Raw genomic sequence first — 17,052 nt, 5'->3', positions numbered from 1 at the left:
GGTACACATCACCTCAGGATGGGATGCAGCGATAAAATTTTCTTGATACCTTAAATGACTGCTTCATGAAGCAGCTGGTTCTGGAGCCCACAACGGGAGAGGAAATTCTTGATTTAGTCCTAAGCGCAGGATCTGGTTCAAGAGGTAATTATAACTGGACCACTTGGAAATAGTGACCCTAATGTAATAAAATTTAACATACCTGTGGTGGGAAAAACACCTTAGCAGCCCAACACTGTAGCATTTAATTTTAGAAAGGGGAACTATACAAAAATGAGGAAGTTAATTAAACAGGAATTAAAAGGTACAGTGACAAAAGTAAAATCTCTGCAAGCTGCATGGACACTTTTCAGACACACCATAATAGAGGCCCAACTTAAATGTATGCCCCAAATTAAAAAAAACACAGTAAGAGAACCAAAGAAGTGCCACCATGGCTTTAACAACTAAGTAAAAAAGGCAGTGACAGATAAAGACATCTTTTTAGAAAGTGGATGTCAAATCCTATTGAGGAAAATAGAAAGGAGCATAAATTTTGTCAAATTTAGTGTAAAAATGTAATAAGAAAAGCCAAAAAGGCATTTGAAGAACAGCTAGCCAAAAACTCAAAAAGTAACAGCAAAATGTTTTTTAAGTACATCAGAAACAGGAAGCCAGCTAAACAACCAGAGGGGCTCTTGGATGATGGAGATGCTAAAGGAGCATTCACAGGTGATAGTCATTGTGGAGAAGATAAATGAATTATTTGCTTCAGTCTTCACGGCTGAGGATATTGGGGAGATTCCCAAACCTGAGACATTCTTTTTAGGTGAGAACTCTGAAGAATTGTCCCAGATTCAGGTGTCATTAAAGGTGGTTTTGGAACAAATTGAAAAAGTTAACCGTAACTGATTTGGCTACAACTACTCAGGAGAGAGATCTTGGAGTCATTGTGGATAGTTCTCAGAAAAAATCCACTCAGTGTGCAGCATCAGTCAAAAAAGCAAATAGAATGTTAGGAATCTTTTAAAAAGGGATAGAGAATAAGACAGAAAATATCTTATTGCTTCTATATAAAACCATGGTGTCTACATCTAGATTGCATCCCTCTGTCGACAGACGGATGAAAATCAAGGTTTACAGGATCTGTCGAAAAAGGATTTATTTTTGATCGATCCGCGTCTAGACTGCTGTTTTTCAAAAAAGCTCTGTTTAAAAAAAAAAGCGGCAGCCATGTTTATGCTAATGAAGCACGGGATATTTAAATCCCTGCTTCATTAGCAATTCCGATGTACCTAATCTACATCTCTCTGTCAACAGAGAGGTGTAGTCTAGACACAGCTGGTATGCCCACATCTTTAATACTGTGTACAGATGTGCTCTCTTCATCTCAAGAATGGTATATTGTCATTGGAAAAAGTTCAGAAAAGGGGAAGAAAAATGATTAGGGGTTTGGAATGGGTGCCATATGAAGGGATATTAAAAAGACTTGGACTTTTCAGCTTAGAAAAGAGGGGACTAAAAGGAGATATGATAGAGGTCTATAAAATCATGACTGGTATGGAAAAAGCGAATATGGAAAAGTTATTTACTTATTCCCACAATATAAGAACTACGGGTCACCAAATGAAATGAATAGGCAGTAGATTTAAAACAAACGGAAGTTTTTCTTCACTCAGTGCACAGTCAACCTGTGGAACTCCTTGCCAGAGGATGTGGTGAAGGCTAGAACTTTAACAGAGTTCACAAAAGAGCTAGATAGATTCATGGAGGTTAGGTCCACCAATTGCTATTAGCTAGGATGGGTAGGAATGATGTCTCTAGCCTCTGTTTCTCTGGAGGTGGGTAACAGGAGGGATCACGTGAGGATTACCTGTTGCACGGCTACTCAACTTTGGAAGCCCAGGGGGCCATGATGATACTCCCAGCACATGCCGAGGGCTGCAACTTAAGTTTGGTTGCATGTATATGCAAGTATAAAAGCAAATAGCTTCTTTCATACCGGCGGACATGAATACAAAGGTTAAGCCTTAAACTGTGGCGTCGGCCCCAAATGTAGCCGTTGTGAGCCAGTCAGCACCTCTCAGGCTCTGCCCACAAGGCTAAGCAGCCAGCACTTCCCACAGTGCCCCGACGCTCTTAGCACCTTCTCTTGGGGGGCTAGAAACGCCAACACCCTGTACCCATCTGTTCCAGCCAGCCTGTCCGTTTGTGTCTTTCATTGCTCACCCTGCCTAGGAGATGACCCACCATTGTGCAGTGTGTTCCCTGTGGAGGCCATGTTCAAAGGATCCCACCCGTGGGCCATGTGTTAAGTCCTGCGTAAACTTAAACTGCACTGCGGGCCGCAAACAAACAGGTCCCATGTGGCCCACGGGCCATGTGTTGAGTAGCCCTGACCTATTGTATTCCCTTCCTTTGGGGCTGGTATTGGCCCCAGACGGGATACCGGGCTGGATGGACCATTGGTCTGACCCAGTGTGGCTGTTCTTATGTTTGTGGACAGAAAAATCCACTTTGTCAGTTGCATCTGCTGAAGTGGGTTTTTTCCCCATGAAAGCTTATGCCCAAATAAATCTGTTGTTCTTTTAAGGTGCCACAGGACCCCTTGTTGTTTTTGTGGATACAGAGTAATACAGCTACCCCTCTGATATTGGGAATTGGTATCCTGTAAAACTTCATTCGATAAATGGAAATATTTTTTTAATCAGAAAAATGGAGAATCTTCATCTCAGTTGACTCAAGAGCAGAAGAGTGTTTTTGATGAAGATCTTCAAAAGAAGATAGAGGAGAATGAACGATTACATATACAAGTGAGTAATTCTCAAATAATGTTTGTACATAGGTTAGAAAGCTGGCTATGTGTGAAGTGCAATGGAGAAAAAGAGGAGCAGAGCATCCTAAACCTGTCTATGTGCTAACTCAAATTTCAGAAGTGGCTTGTGCAAATAGGTGGATTAAATTGACATTTTTAATAGGGAGGTTAGATATTTTTCTTAGTAATCATGTAGCCGCAACAGTTTTTTAGCAGTTACATGGTTATTAAAATACACCTCCCAGGTGTGGAGCCAGCAGCCAGTGCACTGATAGCTCCACTCCCAGGGAGCTTTCTTCCACCCCACGCTGCTGCCTCTGTATCAGAGCTGGTCTGTGAGGGGAGCCGGTTTAAAAATCACACTCCTTGTGGACGGGGGCTGCTCTGTGGGATGCCAGAACAGCCCCTATCTGTGGGGAGCTTGGGTCCCCCAGCGGATGGGGGCAGTAGACGAGAGCCGGTTTTTGGTATTTTTAAATAAATTACCAAAATAATTGAAACTGGTGTGATTATGTAGTGTTAGTTTGATAAATGGAGAATTTTGCAGAATTTTAATTTTTTATTTTTTATTTTATTTTTTTTGGTATAGAATTCCTCCATGAGTATTTGAAGCTGCTGCATTCTTAATAGTGTTACAGTTAGGGATGTTAGGAGTTTAGCCGATTAACCAGTTAATGCATAAGCTGGTGCTTGTCGCTTAATGTTATCAGTTAATGTTATTTGTTAAACTCTGCCCCTCTCCCAGGGTGGCTTCGCTGAAGACTGCAGTATGAAACTTATTTAAGCTTTATACAGCAGAGCCTGCAGCATGTGTAATTGATAAGATTTTTAGGAGTTACACGGTTACCTTATTAAATGACTTTTAACATCCCTAGTTACAATATGACAGTGTTCCAAGATTTATAGTGATAGAAATGTAGCCGTGTTAGTCTGGGGTAGCTGAAGCAAAATGCAGGACAATGTAGCACTTTAAAGACTAACAAGATGGTTTATTAGATGATGAGCTTTCGTGGGCCATACCCACTTCCTCAGATCAAATAGTGGAAGAAAATAGTCACAACCATATATACCAAAGGATACAATTAAAAAAAATGAACACAGCGGGATGCAGGGGGGGTGGAGGAGGAAGGAAGGTAAGTGTCTGTGAATTGACGATATTAGAGGTGGGGAGAGTGGGATGTTTGTGAGTTAATGGTATTAGAGGTGATAATTGGGAAAGCTATCTTGATAATGTGTAAGATAGTTCAAGTATTTGTTCAATCCTCTTTGGAGAGTGAATTTTAACATGAATGACAGTTCAGAGGATTCCCTTTCAAGTGCAGATGTAAAAGGTCTTTGTAGCAGAATGCAGGTGGTTAAGTCATTGAGAGAGTGTCCTTTCTGGTTAAAATGGCAAGAAACTGTTTTTTCTTTGTGATCTTGTCTGATATCTGTTTTGTGGGCATTAATCCTTTGGCGAAGTGTCTGAGATGTTTGTCCAATGTACATAGCAGACGGACACTTTCGGCACATGATAGCATAGATTATATTTCTGGATGCGCAGGAATATGTGTTCTTGATCCCCACCTCTAATATCGTCAATTCACAGACATTTACCTTCCTTCCTCCTCCCCCCCCCCCCCCGCATCCCCCTTCTGTTCTGAAATGTGATTTGTCCTTTTCATATGTGTTCATTTTTTTAAATTGTATCCTTTGGTATATATGGTTGTGACTATTTTCTTCCACTATTTGATCTGAAGAAGTGGGTCTGGCCCACGAAAGCTCATCATCTAATAAACCATCTTGATAGTCTTTAAAGTGCTACATTGTCCTGCATTTTGCTCCAAGATTTATAGTACTCCTCATGAGGCAATCTGATACTATGTTGGTGAGCATACTAAATAACTGCATAAAATAAAGCAGATGGGAACCGATAGCTTGTAAAAGTTTGCCTTCACTAGTAGGAATCTATGGTATCCATATGAATAGACATAATTATGGTATTGGATTAAAAGGAGCATTTCAAATGAGACAATTCTTTCTCTCATTTGTAGTTCTTTGAAGCAGATGAGCAGCACAAACGTTTGGAAGCTGAGCTGACAAATAGACTTCAGGTTTTGGAAACAGACGCTGCCCAGCATCAAGCAGTGGTGGATGATTTAACCCGGAAATACATCGATACCATAGAAAAACTGCAGAATGATAAAACCAAATTAGAAGTAAGTTTTACTATTGTACTTAGTAAAATGCCTACAAAGTTTTGGAAATAAAACATTTTTGCATGAATTAGTACTTACGTTGTAGGGTTCTGTTCTTTTTGCATAAAGATCAAGTCTCAGACACTAGCAAGAGAGGCCAAGGAATGTAGATTTCGAGCAGAAGAATGGTAAGTTCTTATATGATTAAAATATGTTTATTTTTCTTAAAATAAACTAACCGGAGAATGACGGCTTTAGGTATGCAGAGCAATCTTATGCAGCCATATAAACTCATTCTGGTAAATTCCTAACAGTAGTACATTCAACAGTAGTATCAAGGCCACTTTCATTTTATCTAGCAAAAGGAAATAAATTTGATCTCATCTCTACATGTTGATCAGCTACTGTGTTCTCGTGGAGATCTCTTTATCTCCCATTAGTATCTGACAAGGCAGCAGCTTTTGTACATGTTAAAATCCTGTTAGGCCAAGCTCTTTAGGTTTGGTATTCTTTTGTAGGCAAGACTGTTACATACTTGTGAAAATTTGTGGAAGTGTTATTTTAGTAGGGTATTGTAATCTTAGAAGAGACACTTACCTGAAAATGTTGTAACTCATAGTTGCAATTAACGCATGAAAATAATTTAACTGAAGTAAGTTATTGGTGTCGGGTGTGTGCAATGTCTGAGAGTCTTTTACTGTATAGTATCTACAAGATAAACTCTGATCCTTACTGCCTTGCTTTTATAAAGGTGTATGTAATGAATAGCTTAAAAATAATTTTAAAGATTTCTTTGACAATGAATTGACCCTTAGAAAGCAATGTGGTATTCAGCCCTTTGGCTTTCTTTGTGCTTCTCATTGTATTGGGAGAGGAAAATAAACAGCTTGAAAATTCTAATGGCTATAAATGTCAAAGTCCTACTCTGCCTTCTCCTGTATCTCCTTACTCGTATTGCGCTCTCTCTCTCTCTCTCCCTCTCCCTTCCCCCCTCTCCTTCCCCCTCTCTCCCCACAGCAACTGTTTAACAAAAATGTGGTCAGTATTTGCTGACTGCAGGTTATAGTATAATTGAGATGTTATTGATTTACTTAAACAAGGTTTGTAAATGCTATCTTGGTTTTCCTATCCAGCCAGCAGCAGTTAAAGAACCTTCATGAAGATTTGGGTAGACGATTGGATGACTCTTTATCCATAATCAATGAAAAAGTACCTTTCAATGACACAAGTAGGTATTTCATTGATATTTTCCCCCGTAATATTCAGTCTTAATTTGAACATTCATGTGTAGAAAGTAAAAGTGACCCCCTCCCCTTGTAAACTAACAGATATTAGGCACAAAAAACACAGGCAGCTGAACTGTCTCTCGTTATAGCTATTTATAGTGGCGCATTAATGATGCTCATCAATGTAATGATTAGTTAACACTTCTGTTCTAGCACAGTGGTCTTTAAATATATATGTCACTAGTTGCATGATAAATACAACTTAAAACTCTGTAGAGCATGGGTTGGCAATGTGAGCCATATATGGCTTGTGGCTCGAGCTCAGCCTCCTGTCACTCAAGGCTGCCACCCCCCCGCAACGGAGAGCCCGCACTGGCAATCCAGCATCATGCCCCTCTCAAGATTGGAGCCAGTACCAGCTTCTTTTGGGTGGAGGAAGGAAGCCCGAAGGTTCTGTGCTGGATCCAGCTTGCAGGGAAGCATGTGCTGCTCCTCCCCTCCTCTCCCCACAGCAACTCACGTGCTTCCTTATCCACCTTACCTTCCCCCGTGCTCCAGGGAGGTGGGACACGGGAGCTACATGGCCTCCCTCTGCCTGGTGATCACCAGAGAAAGTGTACTTGGCTGCACAGGATATGGTGGTGATGCACATTGAGCACTGGGGGGGGGCAGGGCGGCTAAAATGGTCTTTGAGGACGAGGAGCCGCTGGATTTCCTAAAGGAGTGGTAGATGTGCTTCTTCCAGCACTGCCTGCAAATACTGCTCAAGAGATACTCATGCCAGGTGACCAGCGGGTACTTGCGGAGCTGCTCCTGCCCCCTCTCCTTTGGCCAGACACCCACCCACAGCCTGTTCCTGCCCCCTTGCTCCTGACACATCCCCAGCTTGCTCCTGCCTCCTCCCCCGCAGCCAGACACTTACCCTAGCTTGCTCCTGTACCCTACCTCCCACTCAGATTCTGCACCCCCATCCTTATGCCACTCACTAGCAGCCCTGTTCCGCACACTGGATCCCCCATTTTTTGCTCCACCCCAGAGCCTAAGGGTGGCCCACAGGAGTTAATCTGGCCTGAGGCCTTGAATCTCAGTCCTCCTCTCTCCCTCCCCCCATGGGGCTGGAGTGCCAGAGAAGTGAGGTGTCTCAGATGGGGCCACATCAGTGAGGGTTGGGGAGTTTTGGAAGGGTAGTTTTTTTTGCTTCCCACTTGTGTGGTCCCCCACTGATTTTTCTATTCCCCATTCCTTCCATAAATAAAGACAATGTTAAAACCTTTTGTGTTAGACATCATATTTTACTTTATTTAAAAATAAAGCCAGGCCAACAAGTCCCCAATTGGGGTCCAGCCCCCATCTGACTACAGCATCCCCCATGCACCAGCCCTGAGCTTGTCATATACCTTAACCTCCTGCACCCCCACATCTCCAGTCCTTTGCCACAGCACTCCTGCACCACTATATACCCCAAATCCCTGCTCTAAGTCCCTCATACATCCCAACCCTGCACCCCCACATACCCAGCCCCTTGCCATAAGATTGACAGAAGACAGCCTGAATGTGTGCGTGAAGTTGGATTTGACCAGTTATGGTGTAAACTTCAAAAAAATGTGCAAAAACATGCAGCAGCAGAAGTCTCATTAAATAAAGTGCACAGTCAACCTGTGGAACTCCTTGCCTGAAGAGGCTGTGAAGGCTAGGACTATAACAGGGTTTAAAAGAGAACTAGATAAATTCATGAAGGTTAAGTCCATAAATGGCTATTAGCCAGTATGGGTAAAGAATGGTGTCCCCAGCCTGTTTGTCAGAGGGTGGAGATGGATGGCAGGAGAGAGATGGCTTGATTCAATTCACTCCCTCTGGGGCACCTGGCATTGGCCACTGTTGGCAGACAGGGTACTGGACTGGATGGACCTTTGGTCTAACCCAGTATGGCTGTTCTTAAAGTCCTTGAGTACGATGTTTCATTTATGCTATTATTAATCATTCTGTCAATTACCAGTAATATTAAGATGCATATTTTCGGTCATGCAAATGGGCATTCTTATAGGTCTCTTTGTTGACCACTTGGTCTGAATTTTGATGTAGTTTAGCTCTTTGGTTTGAAAAGGTTGCTGACTCCTGCTATAGACGGTGTCTTAAATTCTCCTGTAACCTACCATCTGATCAACTTAATTTGAACAAAAGCGACAAGGAGTCCTGTGGCACCTTATAGACTAACTGAAGCGTAGGAGCATAAGCTTTCGTGGGCAAAGACCCACTTCGTCAGATGCATGTAGTGGAAATTTCCAGCATGAGGTTGATAGATTTCCACTCCATACGGCTAAATGCAGTGCCTTGCATGGTGTCAAGTATCAGAGGGATAGCCGTGTTAGTCTGAAGGTGCCACAGGACTCCTCGTCGCTTTTGCAGATTCAGACTAACATGGCTATCCCTCTGATACTTGACACCATGCAAGGCACTGCGTTTAGCCGTATGGAGTGGAAATCTATCAACCTCATGCTGGAAATTTCCACTACATGCATCTGACGAAGTGGGTCTTTGCCCACGAAAGCTTATGCTCCTACGCTTCAGTTAGTCTGTAAGGTGCCACAGGACTCCTCGTCACTTTTGCAGATTCAGACTAACACGGCTATCCCTCTGATACTTAATTTGAGCAGAATAATAGAAAAAGACAGGCTAATTCTGTTGGATAATTCTGTTGTCTATGGGAACGCGTTGGTAAATTATCTAAGAGGATTCTCTCTGGCAAGGAGAATACAGTTGTTAACATGGGTTATTTCTTAGATGGGAGGAGTACTACCTGGAAAAAAATGTCAGTGCCAAGTTTCTCAAATGTCCTGGCTCAAGGATCCCACATAGCAGCTCAATGCAGTGGTAGTGGGCAGTTTCTCAGCATCCATCACTCACAACGATCATGCTAAGCAACCTCTTTTCCAAAACTAACATGCCAGTCCTTAATAACAGAATAAGTGAAATACACAGAAGTAACAAAAGCTTCAGAGGGGTAGCCGAATTAGTTTGTAACAGGACTAATGGTACAAACTAATGGTGCTTATCAGCCTCTTGTAACTATTTAGTCTTTAAGATGCTACTAGACTATTTGTTTAAGTTTTTCCTGTTACAGATTAACTCGGCTACCCCTCTGAAGCTTGTCTACTCACTGTCATTTTTTTTTCTTCCTTCCCTTTCCCCTCCCCCCCCCCTTTCTCCCTCTCCCCTCCTCCTCCTTCCCTTATTTATTCTTGGATCTGGACTTCCAACACTCCTGTCATCTGAAGAAGTGGGTTGTGCCCACGAAAGCTCATGATACCATCTTCATGTTTTGTTAGTTTAATAGCAAGACTATTTGTTATTTTTTACAGAAGCAGCAGTTGTAAATGTAGTTGTAAACTGAATTCTGCTTATTGCAAATAAGATTCCTCAGAGTCTCTAGCATTTCCAGGAGTGGGTTTCTTCCTTGCCCACATGAGGGTGGAAACAGTTATGCCAACTGAACCTGGACAGGACAGCTTTAGGATTACATTACTCTCTTGAAACTACCCAAACTTTTCTGCCTCCAGTGGAGCAAATAGTAGGAAGCAGACCTCAGTTTGTGGCAGAGCCTTTTTCCTTTTAAGATGGCTTCACAACTAGACCTTTTATCCCTTCATGTCCAGATATTTAGCCTGTCTCTCTACAGAAAAAATATTTTGGAATTTTTACATGGAATTTGATCTGAGTTGGCTTGCCCATTCTCTTCCCTTCTGCCCAGCTGCTGCAGTGACCAAAAAGAAAAAGGACAGGGTGAGGTTCAGAAAGTGCTTTGCTTAGCTTCTGCATCTCTCCTGTAGCTTCATGCTAAAGGGCAGTTGGCATGCTTTTGCTAGGCTTCCCAGCAGAAGTGACAGAGCCCAAGCAATCAGAAGTCAGAATTGTCCTACAATGTTTTTGAAGATTGTCATCCCACCCAAGGTCACATATGGCCTAATTCACAAAGTACTACTTGAGAAGGCAGCAGGAGACCCTGCCTTGAGTAGGCAGCAGATTTTGATGTGGTTGAAAAGACTAAGAAGGAGAAGCAGCAGCAGTAACGGAAATGCATTGAAGGACTTTTGCCTGCCTTTTGAACTATCATCCATGATGGAACAAGTAATGGATTTAGTAAAGTTAGCTTGGCAACTTGTGAAGTCAGGATATTTAGAATCCAGGCTCTCGGGCTCTGGGCCAACCTTGTGGAAGATTTGCTGAGGAATGGTGACCTGGCTCCCCTACAGCTGTGTTTGAGCTGCCACTGTTGAGTGGGGTACTTGAAGATGGGAGTCCTTGCTTCCAGGATCCCCTGAACTTGTCAGGGAACATAGTTTGCTTTGGAAATACCGAAGCATTCCCTCAGCAGGGACATTTTGGTGTTTCTGTAAAGAAATATTTTACAAAAAATAATTTCCCGCAAAATATTTCAAAGTTTTTGGCCTTTTTAGCCTGATTTTAGGGAAATATTTTTCCAGAACCTCACACATTTTTTTTTTGAGGCAATATTTACTTTTCTGCCCCCTTTATTGCTTTTTCACCATCTCATTGCTCTTCAAAAACAGTTCTGTCCTTGCTTTCCTATGTCAGTGTTGTCTAAGCTGAAATCAGTTGTTGCTGTCTTTTAATGTTTGGATGAGAGATACGTTTGTCATGCAGTTCTCCAACACATGCATGTTCTTTTTTTCTGTGTTCTGAGAGATTTTTGCTGGTTGGGCTGCCTAAATGTGACAGTAAGCCTCCAAGGGGAGCTTAGATTATTTCTCTCTTTTCATGAGATTAGGAGTGCAGTAATTTTAGATTCAATTCTTGCTCTTCAAAACAAACAAATGTGACCTAAATACCCTGCATGACAGTTCCTCCTATTTATCATCAGCAAAAAATGAACAAGTTTGTCAAGTATAAATGATATTAAAAAGTGTGTAAGTTGATTTGAAACACATTATTCTTTCCAATTAACCTAAAAGTATGGATCTCGTCAACTAACCTAAAATGAATGTAGATTTAAAATGCTAGTACATGGCCAAATCTGTCTAAAATGTAAGATGTTTTCTAGCTTAAAATACTATTATTCCTGAAGAAGTGAACCCAAACCAGATTGAGGCACACTTGCAATTTAGTGATCATCTTATCTAGAATAGCATGTACTACCATAAAAACAAAGACAGGTCCTCTGGCACCTTAAAACTAACAGATTTATTAGGACATAAGCTTTTGTGGGTAAAACCCACTTCATCAGATGAATTGGAGTGGAAGTTATAGAAGCAGCGTTATATATAAGGAAGAGGTTGCTTGTGTAAATTAAGCTAATCAAGGGGGAATTGCCTTTGTAATGTATTAACCAGTTGAGATCCTTATTCAGTCATTAAGTTGGTAGTCTTGAATTTGCAAATGAATTCCAGTTAAGATGTCTCCCTTTGTAACTGGTTTTGAAATTCTTTTGTAGAAGAAGGATCCTCCTTCTTTGAGTAATTGCTCATGTCCATTCTATGTAAGTGTGTGCGTGCTGCACGCACGTGTCATCAAAAGACTTTCCCTTGGCAGTTCTTGTTGGGCCAGCAGGAAAGCCCCCTGGAGTGGTGCTGGTATATTAACTAATTATACCTCTGCTGGTCCTCCGCCCCCTCAGTTCCTTCTTACTGCTTGTGACTGTTCTTTGGAACATGCTTTGAAAGTGCCTCTTACCAGTTCTCTCTCCTTGTTCTAGTAGTTAAAGTTTTACAGTTGATTGTTCGTATCTAGGTTTTTAGTAGCTATTAAGTGTTATACTTTGTGTTAAGGACCCAGGCGAGGGGCTTACTTTCCATCCCTGGTGCATCCCGTGGGGCCTTCCCCGGGCCCCAAGGCTTCAAGCCCTGGGAGAAGTGCCAGAAGCTTATGCCCTGCAGAAACCCTCATGCAGCCTGCCTTAAGTGCCTTGAAGTGGCCTTCAAGCCACGCACCAAGCAAGTGGCCACAGCCACTCATGTTCCTCCTCCGCATCGGTCACAGTCCCTGGCAGGGGCCGGTCTCTCTCTTGAGGCACGTGCCCTCTGTGCACGCTCAAGTGGGGCACGTGGCACTCTAGTCTGTGCCGAGACACCAGCCCGGCAGGGGTCTTCCTGGAGACCTCCACTCCAGATACCTTTGAGGCAGCAAGAGACTTGATCATGCTGACCTCTTCCCTGGCCTCAATACCAGATCCAGCCAAGGAGCGTGGGTACAGACAGCACCACCCCACGGTATCGGCATCTAGCGCCCCGGCTCTGGAAGCAAGAGAGCTTCACCGCCCTGCCCTGGTACCAGCAGCTTTGGCCCTGGTCCTGGGTCACTGCTTCCTAGCCTCAGCTCCAGCTGCAGGACCCACCTCCTCTCATGCACCAGCACCAATCCTGAAGTTGGCACTGGCACAAGGCCCTTGGTTGGCACCGACTACAGCATCAGGTCCTGCGACTGCCGGCCATTCTCCATCAGGCACACTGCCACCGGCCATGCCCCCCCCCCCTCCTTGGCACTGGGGGAAATGGAGTCAATGAACACTCCAACCGGGAGGTCACCAGCTGCGACTGCCACTGCAGCACCATGGTTGACATTGGAGTATTTGACAGACTCCGAGGTGAAATCGATCTGGTCATCCGGGGGTTCCAGGTCTCGATCCAGGCATCGGTCATATTCTCGCCGTTATTCGTGGCACTGCAGCACCTCGATGCATCACCAGCAGCAGCAATGGCCTCAGCCTACACCAGTACTGATGTTATAGCAGCTATGGCCACCACAAATGCAGGCCCCAATTCATTAGCCTTTCTGGACCCCCTGGGTCTACCACCAGAGCCAGGGTGTGGGCCCCTCAAGACTGGAGTTAGTTTTCTCAGGGCCAAGGGCTCTTCCTTCGGCAACCCTACTAACCCACTCTCCAGCGTTGGGCCCGTGTCTTCCCCCAGGCCAGACTTTTCCAGATCCCCGTCAGAAACAAGGCTCCTCCCCCATCACTCAGCCCTCTGCCGTGGCCTCTTCTGCGGCCTCACAGGCCCCCTTGCAAGCCCATGATCCGGAGGCAGTGGGGCATGGAAGGGTCCTCGTCCTCCTCACCAGATGAGGTACTTGGTGGCTTTCTTCCTTCAGTGCCATCCATGGACTCAAGGTCCCATCAGGAACTCCTTCGCCACCTGGCTCAGGCTGGGAGTACAGACAGAGGGTGTCAAAAGATTCAGACCCTACTGTCAACATCCTGCAACCCGACACCCCTACCAGAGTGGCCTTACCAATCAATAAGACTGTGACCAAAATTACAAAGACACTCTGGCAAATCCCACCGTTTATCCTGCCAACAGAAAAAAGTCAAGTGGCGTTACTTCGTGTCACATGAGGGGAACAAATCCCACCTGCTTCCAGGATTCCTGGTTGTTCAGATGGTGAACCAGAGGGAGAGGCAGGGCCAGCCTGGCGCTACCCGTAAGAGCAGGGATGCCAAGAAAATGGACCTCTTGACCACAAAGGCCTGTGCATCCAGGGGCCTCCAACTTTGCATAGCGAACCAGCAGGTTTTGCTAAGCTGCTATGCATATAACAGTTAGGCGGCCATGGACAAATGCACTGAGCTGGTTCCTAGGGACTCTTGGTCTGAGTTTGGAGCCCTCGTGGAAGAAGGCAGGGTGATCTCTTGGGCCACCTTCTGAGCCACTTAGGACGCAGTGGCCCGGAAGGTACCTTCACTAAGGCCACGGGGCTGGCTTTGTGTCGCAGCTTTTGACTGCAGGTGTCTGGAGCACCCCGTGAGCTTCAGACCACTATTCAGTACTTCCTGTTTGAGGGTCTATCCTTTTTTTTCAGAGCAGATCGACCATTGCCTGCTTGGTCTCAAGGATACCCGGGTCACCTTAAAGTCCCTGGGGATCCATACCCAATGCTGTTCCCTGTCAGGCAGGAATGCGCATAGGCCCTCTCAACAGGGCACCTGCCCTGACTTCTCCTGCTGTAGAAGGAGAAATAGTAATGGGAGGAATGGCAGATACCGGTCCTGACTGGCCCCAGACCTGGGTCAGGGCCCATCCAATAAGCCCTCACGGCCTCACCAAGGTTTTGAGGGTACGCCTGAGGACTGCTTACCAGTCTCACCTCTTCCATTCACGGACTACCTATTCCCTTTCTGCTGAGTCTGGGAATCTATTACCTCAGAACATTGGGTTCTGGAAATGGTAGGAAGGGGATACATCGTCCTCTTCCTTTTAATCCCTCCCTCCCACCCCTCTGGCCCATCCCTCTTCAGAGATGCCTCTCGCAAGCATCTCCTCCAGGAAGAGATTCAGCAGCTCCTAACCGTAAGGGCAGGAACTCAACACCTTCATCGCCAAAGCCAAATTCAAGATGGTGACTCTGGCGTCTGTCATAAGAACCAGGAGTCCTGGAGACTGGTACACTGCCCTTGATTTCAAAGATGCCAACTTACACATTTCTATTGCACCACACCAGAGATGGTTCCTCCACTTTACGGTGGAATAAGATCACTGTCAGTTTATGGCCCTCCCTTTTGGCCTTTCTGCGTCCCCACAAGTGTTCACAAAGTGCATGGCTGTCGTTGCCACAGCCCTGAGAGAGTAGGTTGTCCAGGTGTTCCCTTACTCGGACAACTGGCTTCTCCAAGGCTCTTCTTTGGACAAGATGCTGGCCCACATTGCTCTAGTACAAGAACTTTTTTGGGCGCTGGGGCTGCTCCTGAATGTGGCTAAGTTGACCCTAGTCACCACCCAGGTTATAGATTTTTGTGGGTGCTCAGCTGGACTCTGTTGGCTATAGCCTTCTGTCGAGGGGTGGCCCCCATTCCGGGGTGTGCCGCCCAGGTCTGGGGCATACTTTAGGCCTCCCTGGTCTGGTCTCCAAATTAGACTGTCCCTATCTTAGGGGAAATATGGCCCACTGGCCAAGTCCTTTATACATAGGCTCTGCGGCCTAGTCCTTTACATGATCCCCCACTCGACGAGGGTCTGGGTAGGGGGGCCCAGGTCCTCCCTCTCCACCGGGCGCCAACCCAGGGCCCTATCAGTGGCAGGTGGCTCCCACCACTGGCTCGACAGGGAGTCTTTCCAGAAACTCGCCGAGTCCGCTGGGGCTTTTCCAGCTCCCCGCCATGGGTCACTTCCTTCCCCCTACCCCCGGCTGGCGGTGGTCCCCACCCGGTGTCCGGTGCAGCAGCGGCAGGTGCAGCGCCTGTGTTCAGGGAGGCTGTACGGTGGCTCCAACATTGGAGTCGGGCCTGGCCTGGGCCTGGCAGCGGCAAGATCAGCCGGCCTGCCGCGCCTCTCTCGGGCTACAGTGGCTGTGGCTCGGGAGGTTTTGCACTAGCTCCTTCTCCTTTGGAGGTCAGCCCCAGCTGAGCAGTTCTGCAGCCCTTTCTACCTGGGCTGTACTGGGAACTTGCCTAGCAAGGCTGTGGGGGTGGGGCCCTCTCAGCCACCTGGGCCAGGTGAATTCCCTGGGCTTGAGTGCATGGCGGTGCTGCCCCGTCACACTTCTCTTACCAGGTCCTGTTTCCTGGTGATCAAAGCAACTGTCCAGGGCATACAGGTGTTCCTGATGACCATGGCCAGGTCTTGCATGTGCATCCTGGAACTGATGGCCACATGAATCTACGTCATTCAACATGCCAGGCTTTGCATACACCCACTACAGATGTGGCTCACTTGGGCTCACAACCTGTTCCTCTAGTCTTGGGACAGTCGTGACGCTTCCACCCAACATCCTGTGCTCTCTGGACTGGTGGACCCAGGAGGAGGTGGTCCATGCTGGAGCCCCATTTTCCAGGTCTCTGCCGACCCTTCAGTTGGCGACGGACATAAACTGGTTGGGGAGCTCAACTTAGAGATGTGTGGTCTCAAGGTCAAGGGACAAACTCTCCCTGCATATCAGTGTCAGGGAGCTGAGGGCAGTTTGCCTCACCTGTGTGGCCTTTCTCCCTTGGCTTGGGCAGAACGATTCTCATTCTTTCTGACAATACGTCAGCAGTCTCCTAGATCACCAGGCAGGGAGGAGCCCACTTCCCTCCCCTGTATCAGGAAGCCCGTCAGCTCTGGGAGCTATACATCGGGGCGGATATTCATCCAATTTCCTCTTATCTTCCAGGGTCCCAGAACTCTTTGGCAGATCAGCTGAACAGGTCCTTCCTCAGCCACAAGTGGTCTCTGAGGGGACACGGTCCTCCAGATTTTCCATAGGTGGAAGGGGTTTCCCCTTCTGTACCTGTTTGCCACCTGGCAGAATAGGAAGTGCCCGAGGTTCTGCTCCCTCATGGGGTTGGGGCAGGCTCCCTGGGAGATGCACTCATCGTTCCCTGGCCTGAGGGTCTACTTTACATATTCTTGCCTTGCCTGCTGATTCACACGGTGCTCCTGTGGATTCAGGAGTTCAGGGCATCCCTGATTCTCATTGCACCAGTGTGGCCCAGGCAGCACTGGTACACGTCCCTTCGGAGCCTGTCCTGCAAGCTACTTGATCGCCCTCCCACTGGACCCAGACTTCATTAACTAGGACTTTGGCAGGCTCTGTCACCCAAACCTGCGATCCTGCATCTAATGGCATCTTGTGGCTGACCGTGACAGAGCTGCAGTGCTCAGACAGTGTGTGGGAGGTCCTGCTGGGAAGCAGGAAACCTTCCACTAGGACCACTTACCTGGCCAAGTGGAGGCACTTCTCTATCAGGGCTATCCAGAAGAAGGTATCATCCATGGATGCCCAGATCCTGCTGGTTTTGAACTGTTTCCTGGAGCTTAGATTACAGGGGTTATCCTCTTCCTCAGTGAGGATACACCTGGCAGCCCTCTCCGCTTTTCACCTGGGCTTCCAGGGCAAGACCCTCTTTGCGGATCTCATGGTAAACAGG

General features: G+C 46.2%; 1 protein-coding gene across 2 annotated transcripts in view; it reads left to right on the top strand.

Annotated features, from left to right (window-relative positions):
- Positions 1-17,052, top strand: part of PPP1R21 (protein phosphatase 1 regulatory subunit 21) — a 90,879-nt gene that overhangs the window by 17,382 nt on the left and 56,445 nt on the right. For both annotated transcript variants that reach the window (XM_006129256.5, XM_014576629.4), the window contains exons 4-7: positions 2,691-2,792; positions 4,828-4,992; positions 5,101-5,159; positions 6,105-6,199. In XM_006129256.5, coding sequence (XP_006129318.1) covers positions 2,691-2,792; positions 4,828-4,992; positions 5,101-5,159; positions 6,105-6,199 — 421 coding nt within the window. The remainder of the gene's footprint in view (positions 1-2,690; positions 2,793-4,827; positions 4,993-5,100; positions 5,160-6,104; positions 6,200-17,052) is intronic.

This window comes from Pelodiscus sinensis, chromosome 3 (assembly GCF_052426305.1).
Source record: "Pelodiscus sinensis isolate ZL-2025 chromosome 3, ASM5242630v1, whole genome shotgun sequence".
Classification (NCBI taxonomy): Eukaryota; Metazoa; Chordata; order Testudines; family Trionychidae; genus Pelodiscus; species Pelodiscus sinensis.
Note: the sequence above shows the minus strand (reverse complement) of the source record. Positions and strands in the feature narration are given on the sequence as shown.